Source organism: Podarcis raffonei, chromosome 1 (genome assembly GCF_027172205.1).
Source record: "Podarcis raffonei isolate rPodRaf1 chromosome 1, rPodRaf1.pri, whole genome shotgun sequence".
NCBI classification, from domain to species: domain Eukaryota; kingdom Metazoa; phylum Chordata; class Lepidosauria; order Squamata; family Lacertidae; genus Podarcis; species Podarcis raffonei.
In genome coordinates, this window is record NC_070602.1 from 133,881,981 (window position 1) to 133,892,748 (window position 10,768).

The following is a 10,768-nucleotide window of genomic DNA, read 5'->3' on the forward strand; positions in this document are numbered from 1 at the left end:
TTTGATCCTGGACTATCCCGCTTTCCCTTAGGACGTCCCTACTTTCATTGGATAAATGTTGGAGGATATGGAGTTATCCGACCCCCAAGCCATCTGAAGGCAATCCTGTATAGGGAAGTTAAAAATAAAATAAAAAGTTGAATGTTTTATTCTGTTTTTTTATATATGTTGGCTGCGAGCGCAAGCCAGTAAGATATGTGGGGTATAAATAGTAAAATTATCATTATGGGATGGGATGTCCCTATTTTCATCAGAGAAATGTTGGAGGGTAGGAAAGCAGGGCTGGTGAGGATAATGGATCATAGAAGCTGGAAGGGAACCCAGGTTCACCTAGTCCAACCCCTTGCATGGCAGGAATCTCAACACACAGTCCCCCCTCCAATCTGAAACCATCCTGGAAGTGGCAGACCTACATTTTGGGGACCCTGACACTTGAACTGTTATGGGGGCACCTTCACAAAGAGCAACAAAGTCTGGGTAACCATGGTTATCTTCTTCAGTGGCGTTGTTCCATGGCAGATGTCCACTAATTAATATTTTTTTAAAAAACAAACTACCACATCTCAGATTTTGATTAAAATTTGCTGTGCTGGATTATCTCATATTACACGAAGCATTATTTTTTTCTGGTTTTTCTAGCAACATGTTCATGTTCAGTTTCATCATATGGAAATGTGAATCGTCCTGGAAAATGCAGATATAAACTTAGTTCAATTGCTAGTGGAACATGTTTACTGGAGGAAGCATTTTTGCTCCTTTCTCCAAGTTATTTGATGAATTGCTGAACAAAGGTGCAGTAGTGTGTGTGCTTGCCTTAGATATAGCAACAGGTTGGGGCATTAATTAGGCTCTGCACTTTAATTCTGGTCCCTGCAAAGGCTGCTGCTATCGGAGGGGTGGGTGGGTTAAATCAGTTTAAGATAAAGTACTAAGGAAGATTATTAGGTCTGATTCACACATGCAGGCAGATGGATGGTTATCTCTTCCTGGCACAACCTGACGGGTGGTTCAAATTTCGGGTGGCAACTTTCCAGGAAAAAGGGAAAGGCATCATCTGGAAAAAAAATTGGACAAAATTTGCAATTGCTCATTTAAATGTATAGATGCCAACTTAGAAATATATTCAATACCGTACACCTGTGCACAGGTGACCTGCCTGCTGTGGTTAAGTCTTTGCATTCCCTTCTTAGGGGTCTTTATCTTTAAGATGGACTTAGACCAGGCACCCTTCCAAGCGAGGACTCCCGCAAATGGAGGACCATCCTCTGTCTGTCCTCTGACGGCTCTCCAAAGAGATGACGATGCTGAAATAAAGCAAGAGGCCTTATTCACATCTCAAGCTGTTCATGTGAAGAACAGCTACCACACACTCTAGCAATGTCCGATCTTCCTTACACAGGCATTGTAAGGATCACAGAAACAATATTTGTGTAGTGCTTGTACATGCAGGGAGCAGTATACAAATACTTCGTTTTATTGTTTATGGTGGCAGGAGAACCCCGATGGAAACACAGAGGGCGCTCAGGGGAACATGCAGCTGACGTTGTGCTCCAAACAGCACCACCAGGCAGCTATCTGAGGGTGTGGGTGCTGCTGATGGAACAATTCTAGCCTGAACTCCCTAGTGTGACAGTGTTAGAATCTGCATCCTCACAATTCCTTCTAATTTCAGATTTGGGTAATCTGGTGCCTATCAATTTGGAAATGAAAGGTTGTGGTTTCTGCATACTTCGGGTGCACAGAAGAACCTTACTAACTTTGTCATGAAAAACACATTTGGGGGGAGGGGACCTCAAATAAATGGTCCCAGAAGAGCTTGTGCTTAGTGACTTCAAGGACCTATGGAATGTTAAAGTCAGTTGAGACATGGAATGTTGAGGGCGTCTTTCTTTTCCCCCAAGGAAAATGGAAGCAGAGAATTGGCTTACTTGAGGCTCAGACAGCTTATAGTATCCTGACAGAGGTGGGGATTAGGGGTGGGTGGGAAGATGTCTTTGAAAAGCCCCTCCATGGATGTTTCAAGTGACAGCAAAGGAAGGGGAAAGGGCTTGATTCTAGGCACAGTGAGAGTCAATGCTGCTGATTAACTGGGTCAAAAAATATATGAGAATAAAAATCTGGTTCACATCCACCCACCCACCCCAACCATGCTACTATGTTTGGCTATGAAATTCAAATCAGGCAGCCAAAAGTGCATGGAAATTAAGCAATGGGAACTGTAATCCTTGGATGAAGAGCAGTATATAAATTTAATAAATAATAATTTAATAGATAAGAGAAGCAAAAGCCACTCATCTGTTTTGTGTATTAAATGTGAACATGCAAGATAAATTGACTTAAATAAAGCTTCAAATGGAATTTGTCTATTTATAAAATGTTTGCAATTCCTTGGCCCATTAGAAAAACACACACCAAATAATCAAATTGATGATCCAGTTGTTAATGCTTGCATAAAGCCTGGTGCTGCGCTTTGAAGGCCATATAATCAGCTGATTGTCTGGGCTTCAAAATGCCCTGCAAATCTCTTTTTAAATTTTTTAAAAAATTGTTTTCAGTTATATATATTTCAATCATTCTAACATTTAAAAACTTCTTCCTTCCTTCTCTTTCTGCGTTTCCTTAAATTTGTTTTACATTTCCTGCATAGTCTAAATTAACTTATTCTTTTATTCATCTACTTTAAATAGATTTTTTTAAGAAACTGCAGGTTATTACAATAATCCTGCCAATGTCCTTTTCCGTTTACCATTTGTCTATAGGCATTCAATAAACCATTTCCATTCTTTTAGCCCTGCATATCTCTCTGCAAGCCCAGGATTTTGCAAGGGCCACTGATCAGTTGGCCAGTGGTGCCTGCAAGGTCCTGCAGCTGGGAATGGCTTGGCCAAAGTGACCTCATTAGGCTCACAGGTGGTTACAGCTAAGAAAAACCAGAGCCAAGAGTGCCAGCTCTCCCTCACTGCTTTCAAAGAAGACCACCAGCTTCTGTGAGTGACAGACAAATCACAGCCTTCCATGTTCCATTACTCATGCTGCCACTGAAAGGCCTCTAAAAATGGTATTAGTCAAGGTGGGTATTTGAGGTACCAAATCTAACTCACCAAGTGTCCAGCAGGAAAACTCTCCAGTAGAATTGTTTTGGTGCTGAATTGTCATCGCAGTTTCGTGGAATGCCTATTTCGTTTAGCCACTTTGAGCCAGCTGCCAACAGAAAGGTAAGGATATAAGTCTAAAGGAGAAGCAAAGAAGAAAGAAATAACAGGGTTGTGGCCGCCCACATGAGGTGCCCAATCACATGCCATTCCCTGGCAACAATTGAGTATTCAAGTAAGCAGTTTTCATCATACATGAAATATGCAAAATCGCTAAGCAAGTATTAGAAGTCACCCCAGAACTGGCCCTACTAAACATCTTCCAAGTCAATAATGGCCACTCACAACACAAAGAGCTCATAACCTACCTACTCTCAGTAGCCAGAAGCATCATAGCCAGACACTGGAGAGACCTGTCAGGAGTAAGCATGGACCAGGCATGGCCAAACTTGGCCCTCCAGCTGTTTTGGGACTACAACTCCCACCATCCCTAGCTAACAGGATCAGTGGTCAGGGATTATGGAAATTGTAGTCCCAAAACAGCTGGAGGACCAAGTTTGGCCACCACTGGCATAGACCAATGGTACCAAATAGTATGGGAAACAGCCTTATCAGAAAAACTAACCAATAAACTGAAGGAGTGTCTCCACCCCCATCGTTCTACCCGGACACGGAGGTCCAGTGCCGAGGGCCTTCTGGCGGTTCCCTCACTGCAAGAAAACAAGCTACAGGGAACCAGGCAGAGGGCCTTCTCGGTAGTGGCACCCACCCTGTGGAACCCCCTCCCACCAGATGTCAAAGAGAAAAATAACTACCAAACTTTTAGAAGACATTTGAAGGCAGCCCTGTTTAGGGAAGCTTTTAATGTTTAATAGGTTATTGTATTTTAGTGTTTTATTGGAAGCCGCCCAGAGTGGCTGGGGAAACCCAGCCAGATGCGTGGGGTATAAATAATAAATTATTATTATTATTATAAACTGACACGGGGATAAATAGAAGAAGATGCCTTCACCCCGGTTTGGTTCCCCTTTATCACATACACAGCCCAACAAGACAACGACAAGAACCCGCCAACAGCATTCGAATCAAGCTGGCTAACCTGATCCAAAAAAAACACACACACCCCACTCACACACAAAAACAAATTTCACTACAGCCAACCAAAGCCAACCAACCACACCCTAGGCCACCCTCAATCTCTCTCACCACCAAAGAAATACAAGCGAATAGGAAAGAGAACCTGCACAAACGACACTGACACAAAAATCCCACACGTACCATTGAAGCATTGCCACCGAACCCCACCCCACTCACCATTCCCCCTTCCCCCTCTTCCCCCCTTTTCTTCCTAACATAACATTGTTTGTAACACTAATGTCTCACAACCAATGACACTGATCTGTAGAAAACACAACGTGAAAAAACAGACAATGTACGTAAAACTAAGAAATCTTATTTATATAAAAGGTGAAGTGCCTTCTGAGGAACAGCAACTGCCACCCAGGCTCTAATTTAAGAAAATCTGTTTAAGATTATAGAGTCATAGAATTGTAGAGTTGGAAGGGACTCTGAGGGTCATCTAGTCCAACCCCCTGCAATGCAGGAATCTCAACTAAGCAAGCATGATAGATAGCCAGCAAGAACACTCTCTACATCTGATAAAACAAAGTTCCTGTTAAGAAGCACTATACACACCAAATACACAAACAAACAAACAAAGTAAGCAGTTTCCATGTCACTGAAAACAGATTGTGGGTTTCAGCTGGGATAAGCCCTTGCTCATTTCGGCCCCGCCCAACAATGGCTGTGTCCTTGTCTTGGGGGGGGTGTGTGTAAAATATTAGAATCATAGAAAAGAATCAGAGTTGGAAGAGACCACAAGGGCCATCGAGTCCAACCCCCTGCCAAGCAGGAAACACCATTAGAGCACTCCTGACATATGGTTGTCAAGCCTCTGCTTAAAGACCTCCAAAGAAGGAGACTCCACCACACTCCTTGGCAGCAAATTCCACTGTCAAACAGCTCTTTCTGTCAGGAAGTTCTTCCTAATGTTTAGGTGGAATCTTCTTTCTTGTAGTTTGGATCCATTGCTCCGTGTCCACTTCTCTGGAGCAGCAGAAAACAACCTTTCTCGGACTAACTGTGGTTAAGAAAGTGAAATACCTGGGGATTAATATGACAGCTAAAAATGGGAATTTGTTTAAAGATAATTATGAAAAATGTTGGGCTGAAGTGAAAAAAGATTTAGAAATTTGGTCAAATTTGAAGCTTTCCTTGTTGGGTCGAATTGCAGCTATAAAGATGAATGTATTGCCTAGAATGTTGTTTTTGTTTCAAACACTGCAAATTTTGGACAAAATGGACAGTTTCAAGAAGTGGCAGAAAGACATTTCTAAATTTGTCTGGCAGGGCAAGAAGCCTAGAATAAAATTTAAGATATTAACTGATGTAAAGGAAAGGGGTGGATTTGCCCTGCCAGACTTCAAACTCTATTATGAATCAGCAGCATTCTGCTGGTTGAAAGACTGGCCGCTTCTTGAGAATACAGACATTTTGGATTTAGAAGGTTTTAACAACGTTTTTGGGTGGCATGCATATTTGTGGTACGACAAGGTTAAAGCACATAAAGCATTTAAAAACCATATTGTCAGGAAAGCATTGTTTAATGTTTGGATTAGATATAAGGATCTATTGGAAAATAAAACCCCAAGGTGGTTGTCACCAATGGAGGCTAAGGCTCAGAAAAAACTTAACATGGAGGCCAAATGGCCAAAATATTGGGAAATTTTGGAGCAAGAAGGGGACAGACTGAAATTGCAGAGTTTTGAGAAATTAAAAGATAAAGTGCGAGACTGGCTTCATTATTATCAGATAATGGAGGCTTACAATTTGGATAAGAAAGTTGGTTTCCAGGTGGAAAAATCTAAATTGGAAACAGAATTGTTAGAACCCAAAACTAAGACTTTGTCAAAAATGTATAATTTGCTGTTGAAATGGAATACTCAGGATGAGACGGTTAAATCTGTAATGATTAAATGGGCACAAGACGTTGGACATAATATTATGTTTGCTGACTGGGAACAGTTGTGGACCACTGGGATTAAATTCACGGCATGCAATGCCTTAAGAGAGAATATTATGAAAATGATGTATAGGTGGTACATGACCCCAGTCAAGCTTGCAAAAATCTATCATTTGCCCGATAATAAATGTTGGAAATGTAAAGAAAATGAAGGTACATTCTTTCACCTTTGGTGGACGTGCCCTAGGATTAAGGCTTTCTGGGAAATGATATATAATGAGTTGAAAAAGGTATTTAAATATACCTTCTTGAAGAAACCAGAGGCCTTTCTCCTGGGCATGGTCGGCCAATTGGTGTCAAAGAAGGATAGAACGTTTTTTATGTATGCCACGACAGCAGCAAGAATACTCATCGCAAAGTATTGGAAGATGCAAGATTTACTCACTCTGGAAGAATGGCAGATGAAGCTGATTGACTGTATGGCATTGGCAGAAATGACTGGCAGAATCCGTGACCAGGGAGAAGAGTCGGCAGAAGAAGATTGGAAAAAATTTAAGGACTACTTACAGAAATATTGTAAAATTAAGGAATGTTGAATGATGCTGAATTGAAATTAAGTGGTTTCTAGCTGTAATGGTATAAAGGAATATGAAAAAATGGTTCTTTATAAGTAAAAATTTAAGGTTATAATAACTTAAGATGTTGGATAGAAAATAAGGTGTTTTTATAAGCTGTACTGCTTTGAGATAAGGATTTGCTGAACAAATAATTTGAATTGGACTACAAGAAGGGGAGGTATGAGGAGGTCAGAGAAATATGTTATTGAAAATTAAGTATTACGAACTATATGTCTTTTTAATTTTTTTGTTTGTTTTTTGTTTGTATAAAAATTGAAAATTTCAATAAATATCTTTTTTTAAAAAAAGAAAGAAAACAACCTTTCTCCCTCCTCTATGTGACATCCTTTTATATATTTGAACATGGCTATCATATCACCCCTTAACCTCCTCTTCTCCAGGCTAAACATGCCCAGCTCCCTTAGCCGTTCCTCATAAGGCATCGTTTCCAGGCCTTTGACCATTTTGGTTGCCCTCCTCTGGACACGTTCCAGTTTGTCAATGTCCTTCTTGAACTGTGGTGCCCAGAACTGGACACAGTACTCCAGGTGAGGTCTGACCAGAGCAGAATACAGTGGCACTATTACTTCCCTTGATCTAGATGCGATACTCCTATTGATGCAGCCCAGAATTGCATTGGCTTTTTTAGCTGCCGCGTCACACTGTTGGCTCATGTCAAGTTTGTGGTCAACCAAGACTCCTAGATCCTTTTCACATGTACTGCTCTCAAGCCAGGTGTCACCCATCTTGTATTTGTGCCTCTCATTTTTTTTGCCCAAGTGCAATACTTTACATTTCTCCCTGTTAAAATTCATCTTGTTTGTTTTGGCCCAGTTCTCTAATCTGTCAAGGTCGTTTTGAAGTGTGATCCTGTCCTCTGGGGTGTTAGCCACCCCTCCCAGTTTGGTGTCATCTGCAAATTTGATCAGGATGCCCTTGAGTCCATCATCCAAGTCGTTGATAAAGATGTTGAATAAGACCGGGCCCAAGACAGAACCCTATGGCACCCCACTAGTCACTCTTCTCCAGGATGAAGAGGAACCATTGATGTGTGTGTGTAAAATATTAACTGTGGCAGGAGTTAAGAAATGTCACCGCACACACTCTCCCTCACCCCCTTGTTTATTCCTTTGTCTTTCCTAAAGTGTGGCTTAGTTTTCTAAAATCTAAGGCAGGAGTACACAGAAGTTAGAGCTGGATCAACTGGGAGATTTGCTGAAGATTCGCAAGGATTTATGACTGCTGGCTGTTTAACAATCGTAGTGAGGATAATCTCCCTTTGACCCTCCCCTGATGAAGAATAGTAGCGTCTGTGGATATAGAAGTGTTCTGCATTATGAATGAATGATCATTTGCCAAGGAGATTTCAAAGGGAGACTTCAGGGTATATCAGGTGAATTAAATCTAGAACTGATGTTTGATTCTATTCATTTGGTCTAAATAGAGATAACAGTTTCTTGTCCCACTTAGCATGCTAAGATGATTATGTTATCACCAGTTACTGCTATTGTAAAAGGCAGGGGTCACCTGTGGGTGCCTGCAAAGGCTTTCACAGGTGCCCCAGATATTGAGCTTTTTTCTTCTTCTTTTTTAAAGTAAGTCTCAAACCCTCCTAGGAAGAGAATTGTGGGGGGAAATGTGCAGGTACCTTCTCTGTGAAATTCAACTGTGACCATTTTTCCTAGGACTGTTGTCATTAGACAACATGGGGGGGTGTAATCATCATTGTGTTATCTCCACAATCAGGACCAGCGGGACATACCTGACTTCTCATGGTAAGCATGGGGTAGTTCTCTCTCTAATTTTATGTTATGCCCCACCCCATGGCAGCTATTTTTTGACTGGTGCCTCCAACCCTGTCTCAAAATTTGAAATGTGACCCCTGGCGCTTATTTTGCATACAGTGGTACCTCGGGTTACATACGCTTCAGGTTACAGACTCCGCTAACCCAGAAATAGTGCTTCAGGTTAAGAACTTTGCTTCAGGATGAGAACAGAAATCGTGCTCCAGCGGCACGGCGGCAGCAGGAAGCCCCATTAGCTAAAGTGGTGCTTCAGGTTAAGAACAGTTTCAGGTTAAGTACGGACCTCCGGAATGAATTAAGTACTTAACCCGAGGTACCACTGTACAGTGATACCTCAGGTTACATACACTTCAGGTTACATACGCTTCAGGTTACAGACTCCGCTAACCCAGAAATAGTGCTTCAGGTTAAGAACTTTGCTTCAGGATGAGAACAGAAATCGTGCTCCAGCGGCACGGCGGTAGCAGGAAGCCCCATTAGCTAAAGTGGTGCTTCAGGTTAAGAACAGTTTCAGGTTAAGTACGGACCTCCGGAACGAATTAAGTACTTAACCCGAGGTACCACTGTACATTTAACTCTAGTTGAACTGTGCTTTTTGCATGCCATTGCCATTTTACTCACAACTCTTACATCATACATTAAAGCACTTGAAAAGTCATGGCTTCCCCAGAGCATTCTGGGAAATGAGGCTTGTTCTGGGGGCTGAGAGTTGTTTTGACACCCCTCCTAGGGTGGTTTAACAATAAATCCTCCTTCCAAGGGGACTTTGGGAACTGTAGCTCTGAGAGAGGAACAGGGGTCTCCTACCAACTCTCAGCAACCTTAGCAAACTACAGCTCCCAGGATTCCTTGAGAGGAAACCATGATAATCAGAGCAGTACAAATTCACAGAAGATAGCTAACTGCACATGCACAAAGGTCTCTGAATACCAAGTGGGAATATAGCTGTTACCTTGGTGGTTTCTGGAAGGGTCTGGCAACTGGGTGCTGGAATAGTCATTTTGTGCAAATCCTCGCAGAGCTCTTCTTAAGTTCTTAGTTCAGGACACCAATTCCAGCTCATTTCATCCTACCCGGATGTTGCACCATGGCTCCAAATACTGAGAGTTTGCTGTCTGCACCTCCAGACTCACCAGCTTTCTTCTCCCTGTAAAGTGAGAAAGATCACTAGTTGGGGTTGTGTTTTTTTTAATGGCTGGACTCTTGTGTCTTTTTTTTTTTAACTTAAAATTTTGTTTTTTATTTGTGAACTGAATAGATGTTTATTCCCGAGCCATCAGTTTCTGCTTCTTCAGTTTCTTTTGAGATATCTTCTTCTTTTGAGCAACTTCCTCTTCTGGCTTAGGGACAATTTGCTCCTTCTCTGTGAGGATCATCTCAATGTGGCAAGGAGAACTCATGTAGGGGTTAATGTGACCATGAGCCCTGTAGGTTCGCCTGCGCATTTTGGGAGCTTTGTTAACCTGAATGTGCTCAATTACCAGAGAGTCTACATCCAGACCCTTGAGCTCAGCATTGCTCTCAGCATTTTTAAGCATGTGCAGGAGGAACTCAGCACTCTTTTTTGGCCAACGCCCCTGTGTCCAGCCCCACTGCTTGGCCTGGGCACATCTGCCAACACCACCATTGTAACGACGGAAGGGAACACACTGCTTCTTTAGGGTCACATCCTTTAAGTACTTGGTAGCTTTCCGGATGTGCATACCCTTGATAGCCTGGGCAGTCTCACGTGTGTTCTTAAAGTGAACACGAAGGTTGGACCCCCTTGACTTGCATGATTTTGTGGGGTTCTCCGGATCAAGTGAGTAGCGGACCATTTTCAGAGCTTACCTTACAGCCACAGCTACTGCCCGACTCTTGTGTTTTTTAACACCTGAGTCAAAAAGCAGAAATTTAACAGGAGGAGCCTTCTTTACAAATGTCTTCTGGTGCCAGAGAAAGCTGCAGGTGCTGTTTTGTTTTGCCCTTCTTGCAAGCTCTTAAAGGAACAGAAGACTTGTTTTCTTCTATTTTATTATGTTTTGGGAGGGTGTTGGAGAGGTGGGGAGTTACAAGGTTTTGGTGAGGTGATCTCAGAAATAGCCAACATTGTTCCAGCCAGATGTTGTTGGACTACAACTTCCATCATCCTGAGCATTGGCCTTGCTGAGCCTGATGGGAGTCGGAGCCCGACAGCATCTGCAGGGCACCATGCTGGGCCGCCCCTGCCGTTAACAGAAGTGAAATGAAATG

At 42.3% G+C, this 10,768-nt stretch overlaps 1 protein-coding gene across 1 annotated transcript; it reads right to left on the reverse strand.

Moving 5' to 3' along the window:
* Window positions 1-9,760: 9,760 nt before the first annotated feature.
* LOC128400685 (60S ribosomal protein L17-like) lies at window positions 9,761-10,386 on the reverse strand. Its single transcript, XM_053363099.1, has one exon. The coding sequence runs from the start codon at window positions 10,351-10,353 to the stop codon at window positions 9,799-9,801; it is 555 nt and encodes a 184-aa protein (XP_053219074.1). The 5' UTR covers window positions 10,354-10,386; the 3' UTR covers window positions 9,761-9,798.
* Window positions 10,387-10,768: the final 382 nt, after the last annotated feature.